At 41.1% G+C, this 24,646-nt stretch overlaps 1 protein-coding gene across 6 annotated transcripts in view; it reads right to left on the bottom strand.

The window, feature by feature from the left end:
* Window positions 1-1,791: 1,791 nt before the first annotated feature.
* ndrg4 (NDRG family member 4) overlaps window positions 1,792-24,646 on the bottom strand; it is a 214,831-nt gene continuing 191,976 nt past the window's right edge. For 5 of the 6 annotated variants that reach the window (XM_073069634.1, XM_073069631.1, XM_073069635.1 and 2 more), the window contains 7 exons: window positions 24,319-24,375; window positions 22,661-22,712; window positions 14,961-15,008; window positions 11,251-11,286; window positions 10,797-10,848; window positions 5,715-5,753; window positions 1,792-2,753 (listed from right to left, as the gene is read on the bottom strand). In XM_073069634.1, the coding sequence (XP_072925735.1) occupies window positions 2,587-2,753; window positions 5,715-5,753; window positions 10,797-10,848; window positions 11,251-11,286; window positions 14,961-15,008; window positions 22,661-22,712; window positions 24,319-24,375 (451 nt within the window). In that variant the 3' untranslated portion in view covers window positions 1,792-2,586. The remainder of the gene's footprint in view (window positions 2,754-5,714; window positions 5,754-10,796; window positions 10,849-11,250; window positions 11,287-14,960; window positions 15,009-22,660; window positions 22,713-24,318; window positions 24,376-24,646) is intronic. The other variant, XM_073069632.1, reaches the window with a different exon arrangement.

The raw sequence follows: 24,646 nt of genomic DNA, 5'->3' as shown, positions 1-24,646 counted from the left end.
GCTCCAAGGAGAAAAGGCCAAGTTCCCTCAAACTATTCTCATAAGGCATGCTCCCCAATCCAGGCAACATTCTTGTAAATCTCCTCTGCACCCTTTCTATGGCTTCCACATCCTTCCTGTAGTGAGGTGACTAGAACTGAGCACAGTACTCCAAGTGGGGTCTGACCAGGGTCCGATACAGCTATAACATTACCTCTCGGCTCTTAAACTCAATCCCATGTTTGATGAAGACCAATGCATCGTATGCCTTCTTTACCACAGAGTCAACCTGCGCAGCTGCTTTGAGCATCCTATGGACTTGGACCCCAAGATCCCTCTGATTCTCCACACTGCCAAAGAGTCTTACCATTATTACTATATTCTGTCATCATATTTGACCTACAAAAATGAACCACCTCACACTTATCTGGGTTGACTCCATCTGCCACTTCTCAGTCCAGTTTTGCATTCTATCAATGTCCCGCTGTAACCTCTGACAGCCCTCCACACTATCCACAACACCTCCAACCTTCGTGTCATCAGCAAACTTACTAACCCATCCCTCCACTTCCTCATCCAGGTCATTTATAAAAATCACGAAGAGTAAGGGTCCCAGAACAGATCCCTGAGGCACTCCACTGGTGACCAACCTCCATGCAGAATATGACCCATCTACAACCACTCTTTGCCTTCTGTGGACAAGCCAGTTCTGGATCCACAAAGCAATGTGCCCTTGGATCCCATACCTCCTTACTTTCTCAATAAGTCTTGCATTTATCAAATGTCTTGCTAAAATCCATGTACACTGCATGTACTACTTTTCCTTCATCAATGTGTTTAGTCACATCCTCAAAAAATTCAATCAGGCTCGTAAGGCATGACCTGCCCTTGTCAAAGCCATGCTGACTATTCCTAATCATATTATACCTCTCCAAATGTTCTTAAATCCTGCCTCTCAGGATCTTCTGTATCAAATTACCAACCACTGAGGTAAGACTCACTGGTCTATAATTTTCTGGGCTATCTCTATTTCCTTTCTTGAATAAAGGAACAACATCCGCAACCCTCCAATCCTCCAGAACCTGTCCCGTTCCCATTGATGATGCAAAGATCATTGCCAGAGGCTCAGCAATCTCCTCCTTGATCCTGGCGACTTGATGCTTTCTAAAAGCTCCAGCACATCCTCTTTCTTAATCTCTACATGCTCAAGCTTTTCAGTCTGCTGCAAGTCAGCACTGCAATCACCAAGGTCCATAGTGAATACTGAAGTAAAGTATTCATTAAGTACCTCTGCTATTTCCTCCGGTTCCATACATACTTTCCTACTGTCACACTTGATAGGTCCTATTCTTTCACGTCCTATCCTCTTGCTCTTTACATACTTGTAGAATGCTTTTTGAGGTTTTCCTTAATCCTGCCCACCAAGGCCCTCTCAATGGCCCCTTCTCGCTCTCCTAATTTCCTTCTTAAGCTCCTTCCTATTAGCCTTATCTTCCAGATCTCTAACATTACCTAGCTCTCTGAACCTTTTGTAAGCTTTTCTTTTCTTCTTGACTAGATTTATGACAGCCTTTGTACACCACGGTTCCTGTACCCTACCATAACTTCCCTGTCTCTTTGGAAAGTACCTATGCAGAAGTCCACACAAATATCCCCTGAACATTTGTCACATTTCTTCTGTACTTTTCCCTAAGAACATCTGTTTCCAATTTATGCTAACAGAGTTGTGCTATTATCAGTCCAACATAATGTAATAATGCCAACAAGATTAAATCATAGCAGAATATGTGAAATCATCTACCAAAACAAGGCTGGTTTTAACACTGACTTTATTTTCAATAAACATTTATTAGTTACATTAATTATTAATTGGGTAGCCACAGCTGCAGTCAGGTATCAGATCAATAACAGCAACATCGAAGAATCTGTTATACAAAAAAAAGTTTCAATAACAGTACATTTGTCACAAGATCTGAACAAGCCTCCCAGCAATTTTTCAACTCTTCATTTTATCATTGCCTAAGCTGCAGTTGAAGTTGGGGACAGGGGAACAAAATTATCTACAAAACATAAAGTAGTGGAACCAGATTCACTACATCTAGAGTAATCAGAGCAGCTCTTTTGTATCCTGTGTTACAGAAAGCATAAAGAACAGGCTATCTAGGACAATTATTTAACACACCAATGTTTGGAAATGCCTTCACATTTAAAACAACATAAAAATTGATGCTTTCCCTTAGCACACGTTAAAAGTAATTGAATACAAGATTACTATTGCATCGGCACAGTCCCTAATATGGACCATGGCACTGACTGACTGGTAAAAAATAAAACCAATCGCGTAAAAGCCTGCTAACAGATTGGAAATGCTCGGATAGCTACATTTACCAAAAAAAATTTTCACGATAATTGCAACTCATGCAAGAAAAAAAAGCAGTGGGGAGCCTTTATTTGTTAGGCTAGGGAACTACAGACTGCTACAGCAAAGTAATGCAGCAATCTCTAGGCTTTGTTTACACTGCCCCATACCAAAACTAGGAAGGAATAATCATCCTGCAGAGTGGGTAGGGGTCAGCCATGCTGCTTTTTCCAACCTCCCATCACCTTTTAGCATGACACCTCCATGGTGTGCGACATATTCTGAGTGACCTGGCCCATGCTGTCACTGCTGTTGATTTGGGTGCAGATACGTGGACGTTGCCCATCTACTGAGCTGGCACTGGTCAGCGAGGCTGTGCGTGAACGAGCCAGTCGTGTCATACTTGCAGAGGCCACTGTGTGAGAGAGAAAAAGAGAGACAGTATAATTCATTACCTTACTTAACCACGAGTTCAACCAAAATCAGCAAAGCCATTTTAATTGCAAAACGTTTCTGAAGCAGCAATCTGAAACAATTTTTACTGATGCTCTGATACCAAGGACAGTCACGGGTTTGTTCAGTGGTTGGTAGGAAATATTGTGTATTCCCTGTGAGCACTGATATCATACTTTACATAATCTGCCTATAGGAAAGCACAATTATGACATGCCATTTGGAATGGTATTAAATAGTCATGCATTTGACTTCTCATGATCCATCATGCGGAAGATAATACTCTTTCACAGCTTTCACATGCAATTTCAGATCTAGACTCATATCCAAGTCCAAAGCAGCATCTACATTCCTTGGCTGAGAGCAGGGAGAGGCCAGGGTGGCTATATGCACGTTATTAGCCAGCAAGCAAGCAGTGACACCTACCTTTGTCTCTAGTATCTATGTAACAACTGGAATAGCTGTTGCAACTTTCCAACCCTTTCCTATTTCCCTCTATGGCAGAAAGAGAAGTTTTCTATTCACCGCCTTGGTTCCCTGTTTGTAACCAACTTGCTTGGCAACTTTGACTAGATGATCCTATGAGCAGCTGAAATTGTTTCAGGTTTCCATCTTTCTTGTGATCAAAGCAAAACAAAGGACGGGGCTGTTATCTTGCATCAAGTCCAGCCCAGCAGAGCTGCCCTGAACATTTCACATCTCGTACTTTCCACCTGCTTTTTGGCTCTGGATAAGTAGAACTTATGATTCTTGGTAATATAATCCTTGACTTCAGTATTATTAGCACAATATGTCACTATTCTGCAAAGATATTTGAAGTACAGTACTGTACAATTTAATAAGAATTACTTCTCCCAAGCATGTCAGACAATTAAGAAATTCAATCAGGATCTTTTCCATGGCTTCAAGCTGACTATAAGAAAAAGTGAAATTTGAAAGGCAATTATTTCTTTCTGACATTTGATTTACAAGCCAAAGTCCAGGTCGCTTGAACCCATTTTTGATTCCACAAATCACATGGTGTTTTTTATAATTAGTTTTAATTTATCATCTTGTGGACCAAGTTACTTTAAGTGAATACGTTGATCCCCTCATATACCCATTAATAGTTCATTAGCTCTGTCTTGTCTAGACCTGTTTTCTATAACATTTCAAAAGTGTAACACGATCCCTACTCACAGCTAAACCTTCGTCAATCAAATTCCCCAAGGAGAAAATTCACGCAAAAACAAAGGCAAAATATTGTTAACGTTGACAATTCAATTTCTAATAAATGAACAATTTTAGAAGTAAAAGTTATCTGGTGTGTATGTTCTTATTCAATTCAAATTGTCATATACTGTCAGTAAAATGCTCCTAAGTGATAAAGAAGCTGAGGACCATCACAGCTCAGCATCGACCTACGGTGAGATGCTCATCTTCTGTGGTGTAATCAGTTAGATACATAGTTTAAATTTCACTGTAAATTTTGCACACAGAATTTGTGTACAAATTTGCCACAGAGGACAATCCATTAGGTTAGTATCCTTATCTTTATTGTCAAATAACCAGCATTAAGTGTGGTTTTAATTATAGGTTCCTGAAGCAAACGCAGATAGAGCAATTAAACACTACTCTTTGAGAAGCAAATCAGATTCTGCTGCTGCAGCACTGATTGAGGTCAAAACCTGCAAAGGTTGTAAAATCTGCCCAGCTCCAACATTACATCACCCAATAATCAGTATCTGAGCAAGAACACAGAAACCTGCTCTGCATAGAAATCATTAGAAATTACTTTAAACTAGTTCCTGAAAAATTAGACTCTCCTCTTCTTCTAACTTGCTGTGCTTTTTTTTTTGACATAGTGGATCCTTATACATCTGACTCCCTTATTAAAAAGGTGCACAGAATACTGATTAACACTTTGGTACCTGGGCACTCCCTTTTGTCAATTAGAAACTGACATTTTGGGCAAGGCACAGAAGTCAGGGCTTAACTTGCAGATTTTAAAACCTGCTCACTTGAAGATTCTGAGGTAAGGAAATGTTCAACTGCATTTGTAAAATGTGAATCTCTTCTTTGGTTGCCATTTTTAAAAAATCTCAAAACACACCCACTGTAAGGTGTTGGTGCAATATGAAGGAGATGCCAAACATGATTAAATTTACTTATCTATTTACTTAGAGTTACAGAGCACCAGCCCAACGATCCGTACCATCCAGCAACGCACCTATTTAACTCACAGGACAATTTACAAAGACCAATTAACCTTCCAATGTCTTTGGATGGTGGGAGGAAACCAGAGCACCTGGAGGAAACCCATGCACTCATGGAAAGGACATACAGAGGACATTAGAATTGAACTCCAGTGCCCAAGCTGTATAACATCATGCTAAATGCCACACTACTGTGGTGGCTCACAGGAAATTTTTTCACTATAATGGATATTTTGCAATTTCCTGTTTCAACTACAATGTAAAGATAATTGAATAGGATACTTATTAAATGTGTTTACAATGCCCACCCTCCCATCTGACTTCACTATATGAGACACACTGTATAATCAATTGGTTCTTTACTTCATTTCCAACAGATCTATTAGTCATGGTCATGGAATACATGGTGTTGGATCCTGTGTTCAGGGTAATGCCAGACACACATCAAAAACTTATTAGAATGCAAGAAAACACAAGAATATTTATGCCTTCCATAACTCAATTGTGAGTAAATTTCATTTGCAGGTCAACATATAGTTACAGCCAAATATTGCAAAAGAATGTGCATTGGCCATGGGAAGCCATAGTGAGAAAGAGAACAATTGTAGATGGAGTAGGGAGCACAGATGAATGAGAGCATGCAGTGGCAAAGGAATGGAGCTATAACATTAAAGACAGACTATAGCACAAGCAATAGAATAGTTTACGAAGAAACAGGAAATGGGTACCTGCTCCACCACTTAGTCGTCTATCCACTAAATATGCAACTGAGCGTGAAATAAGGAGGTAGGAAACGCAGCATTACAGTCTACATCAAGAGGAAAACAGACTCACATCCAACTCATACAGGAACACACATGAGTACATATGCTCTCAACCAACTAAGGCATCTCTAAGACGTGTATGGTCTTTAAGCTGGTGTCCTGAATCTGGGCTGCAATGATCAAAACCCCATTTTGTTGGGAGTTATCAATTAAGTTGTCAATATTATCATTACAATCACACAACATGGAACTTCAGACAGTGTTATCCGAGCAGCAGGATGTGCCTAGTCAAATAGCTCTTGAAGTCCTGCCAGAGAGTATTTACTTTCCCAACATTCAAGTACATTTCAGGCACCTAACCCAAAAGACCTTTGGTGTCAGTTTGCAATTACTAGTTCCAATCTACAATACTTGATAAACTTCTAACAATTCCAAGTGAAATATTACTGCTTATAAAGAAACACTGAATTAATTTGCTAAACTGAATTCACAATTTGGACCATTTACTTTCTGTTACAAAACAGTACAAAAATGTACTTGGAGTTATTGTGATCAACTGGCCCAGCATGCATATTCCATTCCATGTTTCTCAGATTTCCATCTCTCATTTCCTGAGCATTCTCAGCTCTTGTTTCAGCTCCCTTGGCCCCACTTATTCCTTAAACTTTGCTGGCTGTTGTTCCACCCATCTTTGGTTTAGTGTTTGTTTTTAAAGAGTATATCAAACTTACAGTTCTCCCAGCAAAATGTACTCCATTCTTTTAAAATACCCTGGATATTTTGCATTTGCGGTAGAGTATAAGTTATCACTTCCACCCTTCTGTTTAAAAATGGTCAACCACTACTTACCACTTCATATGGCAACTACAAGTCTGTCCTGAGTCTCCAGTACAATTCTGCATTGCTTTAATGGATTACTTGGAGGTAAGGGGAAATTTTGAGCCTACTGGTCTCCTGCTCTTGCAGTATGCTTTTTCTTACAGTGTGCTTGCAGGTGTAGTTGTCCACTAGAAAGGTGGCCCTTAGCTGATGAAACAAGTCCAGCATAGTAGTCTGTCTGTTGTCATCCCCATAGTGACAGCCATTTATCTCCTGATCTCAGGCTTACTGACTCTCAAAGCTTAAATGCCTTGCCTTGTGAGGACTAAACATTGCTAAACAGAAATTTATTTTAACACTAACACTTTGCATACAAACAATAAAAATACATTTATATTAATGAATTAAGTTAAATAAAAATGAGATTAATGTCTATTATTTGTTCTATTGCCTTTTCTTCCCACTTTTTCTGAGAGACCCAGCCACTGAACCAGTGCCTGCTTAACTTGGTACAAATCCATTGAGCGTATTGAAATCCATTGGAAGAAACAGAGTCCAGAATTTGTAAATTGATTAAACACAGTTGATTGCCACACACACACACTAAAATACCACATTTATTTTGGATGGAATGTAGGTCTTTCTGAATTGTTATTAAAAGTAATTTCACTTTTGATTATTGTTGGATCCAGAGTAGTCTCAGCTTCAGTCAAAGCCACTGTTGGGCAAGACTTAACATTTATGTTGCTAGACTACTCCAAACGGAGCTGCCCTCCTCTGGAACACTGCATCTTGGGTACACTGCAGAAATGAGTATGCTCCAAGGGCAAGCTGCAATAAAAGAACTGGCCAATCTTGTAGTTACAGGGTACATCCGCTGGAGTTAATGTCAAAACCTAGAAAATGGCTACTAGAAACAGTCAAGCCAGTGAAATGTCAATTTGCACCACATATTCTCCCATGTTCAGAGCCCATGTCAAGACCATTATAAATAATATCACAGTAAGCATAAGCCAAAGCACACAGAGTATTGGTCCTTTAAGCAATGCAAGGATCAGAAGAAACACCTCCAATAACACACCATGCAGTGTCATATTGCAGTCACTACAAATATGTTCAGAAATTTCACAACATATGTCAGTGATATTAAACCTGATTCTGATATTGAACTGAGTAATTCATGCCAGTTGAACAAGTCACCATAATAACATTAGTAATTGGAGAATCATTTTACATCCAGCTACAGCACAGTTATCTATTCGGTGTTGGCAAGTTAGGGGAACATGATAACATAAATTTAATACCCAAATTAGATTGCACCTTGACTTCTTGTTTATATACTTTCTACTTCTACAAATATGAGAACAAACCAGGGCAGGACTCATGCAGAGTATTTGGAATTAATCAACCTTAAACCTTATGACCAGTGCTCATTTGGAATTACAATTGCTACTAGGTATCTTAACACATGAAAAACAGGAAAGATGTGCAGAAAGGCCAATTACTTGGATAAATTTATGCCAAACCATTAAAAAAAATATTTAAATCTTAATGAACTGTGATCAAAGACAAATTCTTGAGTAACGGACAGGAAGAAACATAGAAATGCTGCATGACCCAGTTTGAAGACCCATAATTCTGTCAACTAAGTAGCAATTTTACCAGATGTATCAACAATGGGACCCTGGGTCCTGCTGGTTCAATAATGAGTAATCTCTAACAGCAAAGGCTCCTCAACTATTCCCTGTAGTTGTTTTAAACTACAAAAAGTGCAAGCACTAAGAAAAACTGCAACTATGTTGGCCTTTAAAACACTTTGGACCAAATACTTATCCTTGGAAGTTCTAACCCTTTATCAAGTATAAAAGGGCCACATGCTATATTGTTGATTTGTGAAGCCCAGTTTTTAATCTTCAGACTTGGAAACACTACACAGTTAATTTTCTAGTTAGTTTATAAACCACACCATAATCTTCACACTTTCAAAGCCCAACGCACTATTAGCAAGCAAAAACGCTTTTCACTAATATTGGCCGATCTTTTGGGTATATCAAAACACACTCTAGATACAGAAATATGAAATATTACCAAAAGTTAGCGATACAGTGAAACAGATACAGAAACACAGACTGAAAAACACAGTTTATATGGAGGGAGACTATGCACACAAAGGAAGAAAGAATGTAGTTGTATGCAAGACAGAACTATGCATTAATGTCACAGCTATTCCCAATTAGCTGTCTACACTTTTTCTTCATTACTTCCATGCTCTAGCTTGGTTCAGTATAAAACCCCATCTCAGCCTCTTACTGTACACATATGAACAGCATTCAGTTTCACCACAAGTGGTCCACACAAGGAATCATGCTTCCACCCAGAGTAATCTGATCATCTAATGTGGTTTTACTGGCAGTAAATGTAGAACAACACACACAAAATGCTGGAGGAACTCAGCAGATTAGGCAGCATCTATGGAAATGAATAAACAGCTGAAGTTTCAAGTCAAGACCCTGCTTTAGGAATGGAAGGGTGAAGATGCCAGAATAAAACAGCAGGAAGAGGGGAGGGAGGATTATCTACAAGGTGATAAGTGAAGCCAGGTGGGTGGGAAAGTTAAACAGCTGGAGAAAAAGGAATCTGATAGGAGAAGAGAATAGGCCATGGGAGAAAGGGGAGGAGGAGGGTCACTGGGGGAGGTGATAGGCAGGTGAGAAGAGATAAGAGGCCAGAGTGGGGAATAGAAGAAGAGTGAAGGACAGGAAAAGATACTGGAAGGAGAAATTGGTTCATATCATCAGGTTGGAGGCTATCCAGATGAGGTGCTGATCCTCCACCAAGAGTGGCCTCATTGTGGCAAAAGAGAAGTCCATGAATCAAAATGGGACAGAAATTAAAATGGTTGGCCACTGGGAAATTCCACTTTTGGCAGATGGAGCAGAGGTGCTTAAAAAAGTGGTTACTTAGCAATGCAGAGAGGGCACATTGGGAGCACCAGGTACAAAAGACTACCCCAACTGATTCGCAGATGAAGCATTGCCTCACCTTGAACATCAATTTCTCCTTCTAGTAATTCTTTTCCCTTCTCCCTTCCCTCTTCTATTCCCCACTCTGGCCTCTTGCCTCTTCTGCTCACCTGTCTATCACCTCCCCCCGTGACCCTCCTCCTCCTCTTTCTCCCATGGTCCACCCTCCCCTCCTATCAGATTCCTTCTTCCCCAGTTGTTTACCTTTCCCACCCACCTGGATTCACCTATGACCTTCTCGCTAGTCCTCCTTCTCCTCCCCCCACACCTTTTAATTCTTTTCAGTCCTGATGAAGTGTTTTGGCCTGAAACATTGAATGCTTATTCCTTTCCATAGATGCTGCCTGACTTGCTGAGTTCCTCCAGCATTTTGTGTGTGTTGCTCTGGATTTCCAGCATCTGCAGAATCTCTTGTGTTTATTATGTACAACATGATTGATTGCAAGGCAATGCTCCACAGTTGAAAAGCCTCACCATGGCAACATGCCATTGCAGAACAACCTTACCATGGCAACTTGCCATTGCAGAACAGCCTCGCCATGGCAACATTCCACAGTAGAATAGCCTTGCCATGGCAACATTCCACAGTAGAACAGCCTCACCATGACAACATGCCACTGTAGAACAGCATCGCCATGGCAACGTGCCCCTGTAGATTAGCTTCACCATGGCAATGTGCCACTGCAGTACAGCCTCACTGTATCAAACCCCACAGTGAACAGCTTCATTGCTATATTACCTCACACCAAGCCTGTTGCCCTGAAAACAACTTACAATAAATGGACTTCCCTTGGGAACAGCTCAGAAGTACAACCTCTGCCAAACAATACTGAGAACTGTTTCACAAAAGGAACAGACCACAGTCAACAGTCTCACTGTGAGAACAACACACTGCCTGCAGTCTGTGCAGAAACAACCCAGCATCTACAAAATCCTACACTGGGTAGTTTCACCATGACAGCAACCCAGGTCATAGAGTCTCTTTGCAAGAACACCCTACAGCAAACGGTTCCACAGAAAGAATAACAACCTCACCAAGAGATCTCCCAATAGCTAACTGTGTCAGTGACACCAGTCAGCAAAAATCCTCAAGCCAGTATGCGTGGAATGGGCACTGTCCAGATTTAGGTACTTTCTGTAAATAAAACTGAAGTGAAAACAAAACACATTCACACTTAAGAGATACAACTCTTCTGATACTTACTGTAGCCCATGCCCTGCAGAAAGTATTTGAAGGCCTCTGTCAGCTTTCCAGGCTGTTAGAAGAAAATGTACAAACTAAAAAATGATATCAGCCTGAGGATATACAGCATGATAAGAGAACAAACAGCAATGAGCACCTGATGGTGTCTGCTAATTCCCACTTTGACTGGTGGAATGAGGATACTGGGAGAAATCTGCAGCAGTCAAACATAGCCATTTTTAAACACCCACCTTTATTATTAGAGCTAGAAGCAACATCCCAAACACGATGCATTGATGCCCCACAGGAATTACCTCAGAGCACCTCCTGCCTCGCCACCCTAACTTAAACTGTTCCCCATTTTCAATTACTTTCTCTTTGCTAGGAGCTCGAAATCTTGGTCCTCTGTTCCGAAGTGAAAGACGCAAGCTTGGAAGAAGTTGAGGAAGCTAGATGCAGAGCCAGAGCTACCCACCTGAGTGATCTGGGGCAAGCCACCACAGTCAGCCATCTAAAAACATAAAGCACAGGTTGCCATTACCTCTGTGGATGAGAAAGTAACAGACATTTCCTGTACTTATTTAGCAGCTATGTTATATCACCTGCAAGTAACAAGGATAATCATATCTAATTCTTATTTACTGGGATTGGAGAAACTCTAACATTTCATATTCTAGTAATTCCTATCCATATTTGATTAAACTAATTTGTTTAGTTTGGAAGAGCTGGAGCCAGGATTTAGCAGATTCAGTCAAATAAAGTGAATGTCCATTTATTTCTCCAATCTACATTCTGCAGGGCAAGTCTAAATTGGACAGAAATTCCATAGTTAAGATGCGTCCCATTGTAGCCTAGCTCCAGCGGGTCAACGTCCCATTCATTACAGCAGCCTTGGCTTGGCTGAATGCACAAGAAATAATAGGCTCACTCTCAGATTGCAATTCAGATCTACTGGATAATTGTCCAATAGAAATTTGTTTTCTTAGTGCCCACAAAGGCCCCACATTGTCAGTTGGTGGTTCTGTGTGAATGTGTTGATGATTGTTAAGCTGCTTGATGAATAAGGTCCGTAGCTCTGCTGGACAAATTACGCCCATCACTGTGCTGTCCGGACTGAATTGCAATTGTTTGCTCCTGGCGAATGAACGAACAAGGCAGATCATTTCCTGGATCTACTGGATGAATAACATTCATTAATTTTTGTCAAATTAATGAGGCTGCTGATTGTCCTCCTATGTACAATGAGGATTATGATTCAACAGTTCAGTGGACTGGACTGAAATTATTTGCTTTCTCTCAGAAGCATGAATTTCTCCCTTAGTTTAAGTCAGCCACGTTAAACAGAGCCTGATAAAGAACAGGTATTCTCAGTTCAATGTAAGGTGCTGAAGAAGCAGGATGGGTGGTCTATTTACTTTGTTAGAAGGGAAGAGGTTTCTCATCATAGAGCAAAAGGAGCCAATCGGTTTAACCACGGCAGGGCCAATGTGATGAATATGCTGAAATAAATACTTCAACAATCAGCAAAATATTAAACCAAGATGAAAATGCAGTGAATATTAATATTGAGAAATTATTCAGTGCAGGTACAAGCTTCTCAAAGTAGGCTCTTTTATGAGTATATTCTTCTGCTATTCCTAAACCAAGACAGTAAAACTAATTATTAACAGAATCAGATAATTACAGAAAACCTAGCCCATCACACTCATGTCAGCTGAGAAAACTACTTAATGATTTCCAACACTAGGTCTGTATCTCTTTGTAGGAGATCCTCCCTGCTCTTATATTCTATGCCTTCACTAATATGGAAAAGCAGCCCATGTACATTTTAGTGACATCATTGACCAGTCCTGCTATCTTTGTTTCTCCACACCACTCAATATCCTTCAACATTTTCTCTTCCTTAGTTGCAGTTCTCTGGACTAAATTCCATTTGCCACCTCTCAACTCGGGAGGCGTGCCATTCACATCCCACTGCAAATTAAATGTCATTCACTCAGTCGATGTTTGTATCATCTGAAAACAGCTGTGCCATGCCCCATCTTTATGCAAGGGGTTGAACATTGAACCTGATAGAATACCAGTGGGAATAACCACAAAACACCCATCAACTATTGCCCTTTGCCATCACTAAACCAAACTTTGGATCCAATTTGCCACATTCTCTTGCACCCTCAGCTTTTTATTCTCATACCCAATCCATCATCAATATCCTCATTAAAATCCATCAAATGCACAACAAAAGAAAATAGGAGGAGGAAGCCTCCTGGCCCCTCAAGTCTGACCCGCCAATGAATCATGGCTGATCTACCCCAGGCATCACCCCCTCCTTTATGCCAAATCCCCATAGCCTTCAATACCCCAGATCCTTCAGAAATTTATTTATCTCCACAACTCTCTAGAGATTCCCCTCTCTTGCACGAAGAACTTTCTATTATATACTTCTCATCAGATATTTGAAAAAATGTCCCTGTTTTCAAAATTGTTTGAAGAGGAGCGTGACACAAAACACAGCTGGACAGAGGGATCTGGGAGTCCATGTGCATGAAATACTGAAACTTAGTAAGAAGGTAGAAAAAATAATTATGGTAGAAATGGAAGGAGCATGATAACAAGTAGCTGGTCAGGTAACATCTGCGGAGGGTCAACAACCGGCATCAGGGCTAGAGTGTAAGCAGATGACAGCCAGTTTGGATTTGGTTGTACAGGAGATGGAGTACGGAAGGCAAATGCAGATTTCCTGTGAGATCACAACTGGTGTACTTTTTACAGTTTTGGCCTCCTTATTGAGGGCAGATATATTTACACTGGAAACAGTTCAGTGAAGATTCACCATTATTGAGGCCCTTCACTGATCAGAGTTGATCATGTATCCATGTAGTTGTGTCCAAGCTGTCTACATGACACGTGAACCAGTACACAAGCCTGGGCAGTACGATATGGAGAACAAGCTGTTGCCCATGTAGCAGGCTCCCCCTCTCCATGCAGCTGATGAACCCAAAGGAACGGCACAGACCGATACAGTCTGGCACCAGCAGTGTTGCAGGAGTTGCCAGTCAGCGTTGAACTCAACACTGGACTGCCTTTCTTCTCAGAGTTTACTTCTGAAGCCCTGAGTGGGTATAGTTGCAAGGCAGCGGAGGTTTGAGATCAGAGTTTTCCTTCTCCTCGGTGAGCTGCTAACCACGGCTGATGGGCTCCATCTGCCCAAAGCGACTGGTTTTAAGGTGCCGTAACCCGCCTTTGCCCCTTCTGCTGTCAGTTGAAACGGTTCCACCAAGCTTAATGCTAAGCCACACATGAAGGTCAGGAGTTAGACTTGGTTGTCAGAGGCTATCTGAAATGCACAGCATTGGGAGCTTATCCCCACTACCACCCCCAGCTATAACAATCTCAAGGTACCTCACAATGTTAAGCAGATTGAGCTTAGAAGAATGAGAAGCTAACTTATTTAAAAACAAAAGGCTCAGCGGGTACTTGACAGGGTAGAAGCTAAGAGGGAATCTGGAATTGGGCCACATAGTTTCAGAATAAGAATAAGGCTAGAACAGATGAGGAGGTAATTCTCAAAAGTCTGTAAATCTTTGGAATCCAAAGAGCTGAGAGCAATGGTGGTTGAATCACTGAATATATCAGAGTCCAAATCATAAATTTTTGGTCTCCGGGGTAATGCTGTGGAAAAGCTAGTAATGTAGAGCCAAGATCAAGAACAGCTCAGGATGTTCCTATCCAGGGCATGAGGACCGTTTGTCTCACGGCTCCTCCTCCTTTTCCTATGTAAATGTAGACATGTAAGCTGTCAATGGACAAAACCTGAATCAGTAAATTATCTAACATTCATTTTGGGAGGGAATCTCTTCACTGGGCTGAACATACATACATGATTTGACTCTTAACCCCCATGGCATCTTGAAGGACCAACAATAAATTACTTGCCAGATGCCTGAAACAAGAAAGTCATCAGTGAACACGAGAATTCCAGTGTCTTTAGCTGCTGCACCTCATTATCTTGGTTCTTTACTCTGGAAAGTAATCCCATTCACTCCCTAATTTTGCTGCAATTAGCTTAATTTAAATCAACTGTGAAGGGATTGCTTCAACTGTAAATTATCCTTGTAATACTGTAATTTAAATCAACTGTAAATGATCCTTGTAATACTTCAACCAGTCAAGGTCATTTACTACCTTTAGGAAAGTTGTCTGAGTTGGGTCCAGTTTGGAATTGCATTCCACCTAGAATGAGAAGCTTGTGTTAGTTAAAAGAAAGAACAGTGAACAATGAAATGAGTTGATATTTACATAGAGAATATTAATTACATTTCCTAAAATAGAGAAAACTTACTCATCAGTAAATGTAGCACATCATCCATGTATTCATAAACATTCCCTCCCAACAACATTTCCAAAATTCCTACAAATGTCAGCTGGATGAAATCTTCACATACAAGTACTGTGCATCTCTATGTATTAAGCAGCATGGTCTTTGCTTCAGTTGGCTTTCACTGGTCTCTGCTTATTATCAATTAGCAGCCGTGCATAAAATATTAATAAAATCATGTGTTTTTGTCAAATGTCAAACTTACATCTTATGACACTTTCTCATCTTGCTTTGTTGATAACATGTCTATTGTTACTGAAAACTGCCTCCATCTCACAGTAATGCCATGGAGGATATATATAGATGTTGATACATGTACATTTATATAACCAGGATAGCATTTAACTGAGTTTCCTGATTGAAACATTCCACATACTTATCTAAGTGGACTGAGAGTAACTTGAATGTTATTTTGGAACTTCTAAACAACATGGCATTGCTGGCAGATGGTCTCCCAGAAGTATTTTAATGGGAGATTTATTTCAATTCATAACAAGTAGCTCAGTTATATGCAATGTAGAGCTCAAACAAGATGAGTGAAAGCGACTTCCATAGCAATACTGAGATGTTTAGTTCATAGGACCACAAGACATAGGAGCAGAATAATGCCATTTTGTCCATCAAGTCTGCTCCGACATTTGTACATGGATACATGGATCATGGCTGATCCATTTCCCCTCAAACCCATTCTGTCTTCTCCCTGTAACCTTTCACACCCTGACTAATCGAGAACCAACCAACCTCCGCCTTAAATGCAATGAATTCCACAGATTCACCACCCTCTGGCTAAAGAAATTCCTCCTTATCTCCATTCTAAATGCATGTTCCTCTAATATGAAGCTGTTCCCTCTGGTCCTAGACTTCCTTCACCATAGGAACATCCTCTTCACATCCACTTTATCAAAGCCTTTTAACATTCGATACATTTCAATGAAATTCCCCCTCATCCTTCTCAATTCCAGTAAGTACAGGCTCAGAGCCATCAAACTCTCCTCATATGACAACTCTTTCAATCCTGTAATCATTTTCGTGAACCTCCTTTGAATTCTCTCTAATGTCAGCACATTCTTCCTTAGATGAGGGGCCCAAAACTGCTCACAATATTCCAGTACCTTATAAATCCTCAGCATTACATCCTTACTTTTATACTCTAGTCCTCACAAAATTAATGCTAACATTGGATTTACCTTCCTCATCACCAATTCAACCTGCAAATTAACCCTTAAAGAATCCTGCACGAGGACTCCCAAGTCCCTTTGCACCTCTGATGATTGAGTTTTCTGTTTAGAATATATTCTATACCTTTATTCCTTCTATCAAAGTGCATTACCATCCACTTCCCCTAATCCATCTGCCTCTTCATTGCCCATTCTCCTAACCTGTATCTCCCTGCTACCTCATCACTACCTGCTTCTCCACCTACCTTTGTATCATCAGCAAACTTGACCACAATGATATCAATTTGATCATCCAAATCACTGACATACAACTTAAAAAAGAACAATTCCAACACCGACCCTATGGAACACCACTAGACACTGGTAGCTAATCAGAAAAGATTGCCTTTATTCCCACTCTTTGCCTCCTGCCAATCAGCCACTGCTAAATCATTTCCTGTAATATTCTGGACTCTTATCTTGTTATCAGCTTCCTGTGCAGCACCTTGTCAAAGGCCTTCTGGAAATCCAAGTACACCACATCCACCAACTCTCCTTTGTCTATCCTGCTTGTTCAAAGAATTCCAGAAGATTTGTCAGTCAAAATTTCCCCTTGTGAAAACCATCTTTTATCACGTGCCTCAAACTACCCTGAAACCACGTGCTTAATCATCAACTCCAACATCTTCCCAACCACTGATGCCAGGCTAACTGGCCTATAATTTATTTTCTTGTGCCTCCCTCCCTCTTTGAGAAGTGAAGCGACATTTGCAATTTTCTAGTCCTCCAGAACCATGTCAGAATTCTTGAAAGATCATTACTAATGCCTTCACAATCTCTTCAGCTCCCACTTTCAGAACTTTGGTGTGTAGTCCATCTGGTCCAGTTGACTTATCTACCTTCAGACCTTTCAGCTTCCCCAAGCACCTTTTCCCTACTTATAGCAACTGCAGTTACTTCTGCCCCTTGACACCCTTGAACTTCCGGCATACTGCTAGTGTCTTTCACAGTGAAGACTGATGCAAAATACTTATTAATTTCGTCTGCCATTTCCTTATCCATTACTACCTCTCTGCATCATTTTCCAGTGGTCCCATATTTGCACTAGCCTCTCTTTTACTCTTTACATATCTGAAAAAAACCCTTTAGGTATCCTCGTGATATTATTTGCTAACTTATCTTCATATCTCCCCTTTTCTGCTTTATGGCTTTTTTGATTGCCTTCTGTTGGTTTTTCAAAGATTCCCAGATCTTCTAACTTCATCCTAATTTTTGCTGTTTTATATGATCTCTCTTTCACTTTTAAGTTGGCTTTGACTTCCCTTGTCAGCCACAGTTGCCTCATCCTGCCTTTAGAATACTACTTCTTCTTTAGGATGTACTTAACCTACAGCTTCCAAATTGGTCCCAGAAATTCCAACCAGTGTTGCTCTGCTGTCATCCATGCCAGTGTTCTTTTCCAATCAATATTGGCCAACTCCCCTCTCATGCCTCTGTAATTCCCTTTACTCCACTGTAATACTGATACATCTGACTTCAGCTTCTCCTTCTCAAATTTCAATCATATTATGATCACTTTCCCCAAGGGTTCTTTTAGCTTAAGCTCTCTAATTAATTCTGGTTCATTGCAGAACTCCCACTCCAGAACAGCCGATCCCCTAGTGGGCTCAACCACAAGCTGCCCTAAAAAGTCATCTTGTAGGAACTCTAGAAATCCCCTCCTGGAATCTAGCAGCAACCTGATTTTCCCAATCTACCTGCATATTGAAATTCCCCATGACTATTGTAACATTGCCCTTTTGTTTTTTCTATCGTCCATTGTAATTTGTAGACCACATCCTTACTACTGTTTGGGGAGGGTCTGCATACAACTCCCATCAAGGCCTTTTTACCCTTGCAGTTGCTTAGTTCTACCCATAACGATTCAACACTTTCTGACCCCTTGTCACCTCTTTCTATAACTTGATTTCATTTTTTACTAACACAGCCACGCCACACCCTCTGCCTACCCGCCTGTCCTTTCAATACTATGTGTATCCTTGGACGTTAAGCTCCCAGCTACAATCTTCTTTCAGCCATGATGCCTACAGCATCACACATGCCAATATGTAACTGTGCTACAAGTTCCTCTGCAAGTTCCGTACACTGCATGTATTCAAATATAACACTTGCAGTCCCGTATTCACCTTTTCGATTTTGTCCACCTTTTACATTGTATCTCATCCTGTTGACTGCAATTTTGCCCTATCATCAGCCTCTCCTTGCAAGGAGTCTCACTACACATTGCCTCTGTTTATAAACCAAATGCATTATTTTTAGCATTATCACTGTAGTTCCCAGCCCCCTACCAATTTAGTTTAAACCTTCCCGAACCGCGCACCAGCCCACAAGGATATTGGACCCCCTCAGGTTCAGAGGTTCCTTTATTATCAAAGTATAAAACTCTGAAATTCTTCTTCTCCAGATAGCTATGAAACCAGGGGAAAAAAACGGCAGCACAATCATCCACCCCCCTCCCAAACCCCCCACACCCGTACATAAAAAAATCAAGAAAGATAGGGCAAAAAACACAGTAATATAGAAAAACTGTAAGACTGATTGTGATGGGGTCTTGAATTACCCCTATGAACTGTTCTTTTGAAAGAGAGAGGGAGTTGTTGTTCAACACTGGATATCTTGTTATTAAGGGAGAGGGAGAGAGAGGCAAAGACTGCCTGGAGATGGTGTTATGGTTTCTCTGCAAGCTTGTTTTGAATATACAAGGACACTGCCTGCTTTTGAGTTTTTGCAGAGAAAGAGCAATGAGCAGCTCATGGGTCGCCATGGTGACCGAGGGCGGCGTTATTTGATGGGCAGCTGGTGTTCAGCATGCTGAGATAAATAGTGGGTCAGCTGATAGACCCACAGACACATGGTTTAGGACACTGAACGAACTTTGTTGTGCCCACAGAAAAGGTGGGTTTTGGAGGTTCGATCAGGAGAATCGATCAGTGGCTCTCACAGTGTGAAAAGGGTGTGTCCGGTGGGGAGTTATTCATGTGTCTAACCCTCGCCTGGGTTAATAATTCCACCACAGAAGAACGGTCCCCTTTGTGTGTGGTCACAGTCGGTGACTTCCAAAGGATTTTGGAGGACAATGGGATAATCAATGGCGTCAGCCTACCTGAAGACTCAAAAACTCTCCCTCTCTCTCCATCGCTACTCGACTCAATACCACGAACTGAACTGAACTTCATTCATTATCGTAAGACTGTATCCATTTACCCCTAGGCTTGAAGAAGCTTGGTTTTCCTATTTCCACACTTCATATATATATAATCATTGTTAACCTGTTTGATATATCTGCATTTATATTACTGTATTGTAGTTACTAATAAATAGCATTAGTTTATAGCAATACCAGACTCCACGGTGTTTTCTATTTCTGCTGGTTCTTTGACCATCACGGAGTACGTGACACTGATAAAAAGTCTATAGTCCAAGTCCATATCCAAAATACAGAAAACTTGGGCAACCCATCCCTTTTGTACAGGTTGTTCCTTCCCCAGAGAGATCCCAATGATCCATAAATCCTTGTGCCCTGCATCAGTTCCTCAGCCATGCATCCACCTGCCAAATCATCCTAAATCTTGTTTGCAGACCTGACTGAAAGCTAGCTCTTTGTACACATTCCCTCTCTGACCTGCCTGTCCTTTCAATACAATGTGTACCCTTGGACATTAAGCTCCCAATTATAATCTTTCAGCCATGACTCAGTGATGCCCACAACATCATACCTGCCAATTTCTAACTGCTACAAGAATACTTACCTTATTCTGTATACTGTGTGCATTGAAATTTAACACTTTCTGTCCTGTATCTGCCACTGTTTTCGATGTTTTCCCCTTTTACTCAGCAACTCATCCCAGTTACTGCAATTTTGCCCTCTCATCTGTCTGTCTTTCCTGACAGTCTCACTACACACTGCCTCTGCTTGTAAACCAAACTCCTTATCCTCAGCTCTTTCACTCTGGTTCCCATACACTGCCAAATTAAGCCTTATACTTCTGTGTATGGGCTACACTGTAGGCCTGATTTATACTTCTGCTTAGGCTCTACGCCATAATGAGCATGCGTTGGTGTGCGCCAAAATGCTGGTTGGCAGTGAGATTTCTATGCCACTGTGTTGAGTTTCTTCATGAGAGACATGGAACATGAAATATCTTTCAAATATTTTTGCATGTCGGCAGGTAGATTTGACGATTTGGTTCATCTGTTTCACATCGGTGTACAGACATGGTGGAGAACAAGCAACTGGAAATGCATTGGAGGAAATGCAATGCTACCAAGCGGACCAATCACATTTGCTGCGGTCTGTGTCGCCGCGACATGTGTTACTTTTTTGGGGAGGTGCACGTTACCCTACAGCGTAGATTTGATGCAGAAATATAAATTAGCCTTTAGTTTAGGCAAAAGGAAAATATGAGAGTGACCATCCCCCATGTATAATAACTAGAATGAGCGCAGGACTGATCAGGGAAGGATGTGTAAGCTTTAGAGAGGGTGCAGAAGAGATTTACCAGGATGCTGCCTGGTGTTCCACAGGGGTTAGTGTTGGGACCACTTCTTTTTATACTGTATATAAATGGTTTAGGTAATGGAATAGATGGCTTTGTTGCCAAGTTTGCAGATGATATGAAGACTGGTGGAGGGGCAGGTAGTATTGAGGAAACATGTAGGATGCAGAATGACTTGGACAGATTAGGAGAATAGGCAAGAAAGTGGCAAATGAAATAGAACCATAGAACATTACAGCACAGAAACAGGCCTTTTGGCCCTTCTTGGCTGTGCCGAACCATTCCTCTGCTCAGTCCCACTGACCTGCACCCGGCCCATATCTCTCCATACACCTCTCACCCATGTACCTGTCCAAGTTTTTCTTAAATGTTAAAACTTTAACATTTCAAAAATGTTAAAATACAATGTTGGAAAATGCATGGTCATGCACTTTGGTAGTAGAAATAAATGTGCGGACCATTTTCTAAACGGGGAGAAAATCCAAGAGTCTAAGATGCCGAGGGACTTGGGAGTTCTTGTGCAGAACACCCTGAAGGTTAATTTGCAGGTTGAGTCGGTGGTAACGAAGGCAAATGCCATATTAGCATTCATTTCAAGAGGTCTAGAATACCAGAGCAAAGATGTGATGCTGAGGCCTAGTGAGGCCTCATCTTCAGTACTGTGAATAGTTTTGGGTCCCTCATCTTAGAAAAGATGTGGTGGCATTATGGAGGGTACAGAGGAGGTTCACAAGGATGATTCCAGGAACGAAAGGGTTATCTTACGAAGAAAGTTTGATGGTTCTGGGTTTGTAGTTACTGGAATTCAGATGGATGGGGGGGGGGGGGGATCTCATTGAAACCTTTCGAATATTGAAAGGCCTAGACAGAGTAGATGAGTAAAGGATGTTTCCCATGGTGGGAGAGTCTAGGACAAGACAGCACAGTCTCAGGATAGAGGGGCATCCTATCAAAACAGAGATGCAGAGAAATTTCTTTCAAAGGGTGGTAAATTTGTGGAATTTGTTGCCATATGCAGCTATAGAGGCCAGATCGTTGGATGCATTTAAGGCAGAAATTGATAGGTTCTTGATTGGACATGGCATCAAAGGTTATGGAGAGAAGGCTGGGAACTGGGGTTGAGAAAGAGATAGACAAAAAGAATCAGCCATGATTGAATGGTGGAGCAGACTCAATGGGCCAGATGGCCTAATTCTGCTCCTATGTCTTATGGACTGGAGAGCAGATCTTATGAGTATAGGTTTAGTTAGCTAAGGCTTTTTGCTTTGGAGAAGAGGATAAGAAGTGATTTGTTAAGGGTGTACAAGATGTATAAATAGAGTGGGAAAATTTTTCAGACTATGGAAATGGCTAATATAAGGGAATGCAACTTTAAGGTGTTTGGGGAAAGTATAGGAGGGATGGAAGAGGTATTTTTTCCCCTCAGAGTTGTGGGTACATGGAATGAACTGCCAGGGGTGGTGGAACAGGCACATACATTAAGGACATTTAAGGAGCTCTTAGATAGGCACATGGATGAAAGAAAAATGGAGATATATGTAGGAGGAAAAGATTAGATTGACCTTAGAGTAGGTTTAAAGATTGGCATAACATTGAGTTCCTGTATTGTGCTATGTTTATATCAACTCTCCAGAGTTAACTTATGAATCCAGTGCTCCCAGCTCTGCTAGTTCTTCATGATTAGCTAGCACAATTAGCAATTACTTTCCTTCTTATAGGACTCCAATGCAGAGAAATGGGCTCGTGTTGACCCCCAAAGACTGAGTGGGATACAGCACTGCAGTTCATACTCACCACTCCTTCCTCTGCTGGAGAATTGTCCCCCACCACCAGCATCACTGGACACCTGAAATACACCAGACTACCGGTTCACTTTCTCACATTCGCAGGCATCTTTGAAAGAGCAGGGCATCGACCGTCCCCTGCAATTTCTCATATTGTTAAACACAAGCCAAGAGCTTCAAGTAATGTATGAGGGCTCCTACTCAAACTTAACCCTTGGGGGCCACGGGGATCAAGTTCTCACAACAACGAGGGATAATCAGAGGGACTTATTCAGGTAATGTTAGGACACCCTCATGTAGGATATCAAAGGATTAGAAATCAAATCATTCCTGCAGTCAATGATAGTACAGTGACTTGAGGTTAATAACATTAAAATGGGAGAGTTGCTCTCTCTAAGTTGTCATCTTATAGGAACTCCGCCAATAATTCAATCACAAGGTACTTGCTTATGTGCCTCACTGTGACTGACTGCACAGTACTAAGAAGGCATTACCTTAACTGATCGCATTTCTGTGTTTCCTCAAAACATTTCAATTGGCACCCTCACTGATTCGGAACATGTTGTCTATAAACATAATGTAGCAAGGGAGATGCTGGATTTCTGACCCTTGACATTAGTTTGTGGGTGTCTCGGCCACTGATGACACTCAGAGGTGTTGCAAAGGATGTGGGATTGAAAGCTCAGGTGTGCATCCCACACGAAGATTACAAATTAACTGATTTACTTGCTTCAATTTGTAAATCTGGGATAGGTAATAATGGCAGTACTGGTGGTGTGTACTGCACGGGAGTCATTGAAATTAAACTTTAACTCAGATTACCCCCGTCTGCAGTGTCTGCAATCTGAGGAACTTCAGCTCAGAGTTATTTGAACATTTGAACTAAGGAGGTAGTCAATCCTATTTGTTTGGCAATGATTCATCCTTGGACAGATGTGAGGCAGGAGTACACAACTCTGCATTAGGCAGAGATGTAGTTTGAGACAGGCCTTAAAATTCTGCCAGTTACCCAACCATATGGATGAGAATCAAACAAAGGATGGGGTAACGAACTACAGGAGGCCATCAAAATGGCAATCACTAAGAAATAAATTACACCCGCTCCTGAGGTTTCAGCAGGGCTTCACTTCTATGAACAGTTTGTAACTCGGTCAGTTTAAAAGTCAGAAACATGGCCATAAACTGAGTTCCCACATGGCAGAATATGCTTACAGCCACCCCTGGCAGCTGGGAAATCCATCCTGCTGGTCTCCCAAATGCTCATTCATGTGTACAGGCTGTATCTAAGCAAGGAGCTTTGTCAACTGGGAGAAATGTAGCAGAAGGAACAGAGTAGCTGGGGTGTTTGAAAACCTATCGATACCTCAAATTGTTCACAGTAGTAGGGATATAACCCCCTTGCAATGGGACCAATGATGGGCATGTAAATCTGACATATTCCTTGCACTGTCAGCTTTGAGGAGGATCAGCCACTACTGCCGGGCAGTATATATTCTCCCTTAGATTATGTGCAGTGAGGGGCATATTCAAACTGTGAAGAAGAATATAACAATGAACAACAATTAAGCTTTTTAGGATTTCATGACAAAATAGTGAAGTGCGGGAATAAGTGACTGTGGGGTTGAAGACGTCGCTAATCCAATAATGTATGGAAGAATGAAGACTTACTGCAGAGTCTTGGCATTGGCTACACTTCCAGGTCTGTTCATTTCCAAATCTCTGCGACTGTAGAGAAAAATTTGCACAGAAAATTATTTTTAAATAACCTTATTTTGGTCCAATTAAACATAGGATCCACTACAGCCCCATCTTTACAGCTACTGGAATCAATCTGCAATAGTAGGAGCATATTCCCTGCCCATATCCATCCATGCAGTGTTATCTCTATTGAGGTGTATTGATAGCAGTAATTTTAAAGTTTAATTTAAAAGTTCACAAGCTTCACTGGGAAGGCCAATATTTACCATCCTCCTAAATTATCTTAGGTAATGGCTAG

This window comes from Hemitrygon akajei, chromosome 17 (assembly GCF_048418815.1).
Source record: "Hemitrygon akajei chromosome 17, sHemAka1.3, whole genome shotgun sequence".
Taxonomy (NCBI): Eukaryota; Metazoa; Chordata; class Chondrichthyes; order Myliobatiformes; family Dasyatidae; genus Hemitrygon; species Hemitrygon akajei.
The sequence above is the reverse complement of the archived record's forward strand: the minus strand, read 5'-3'. Positions and strand labels throughout refer to the sequence as shown.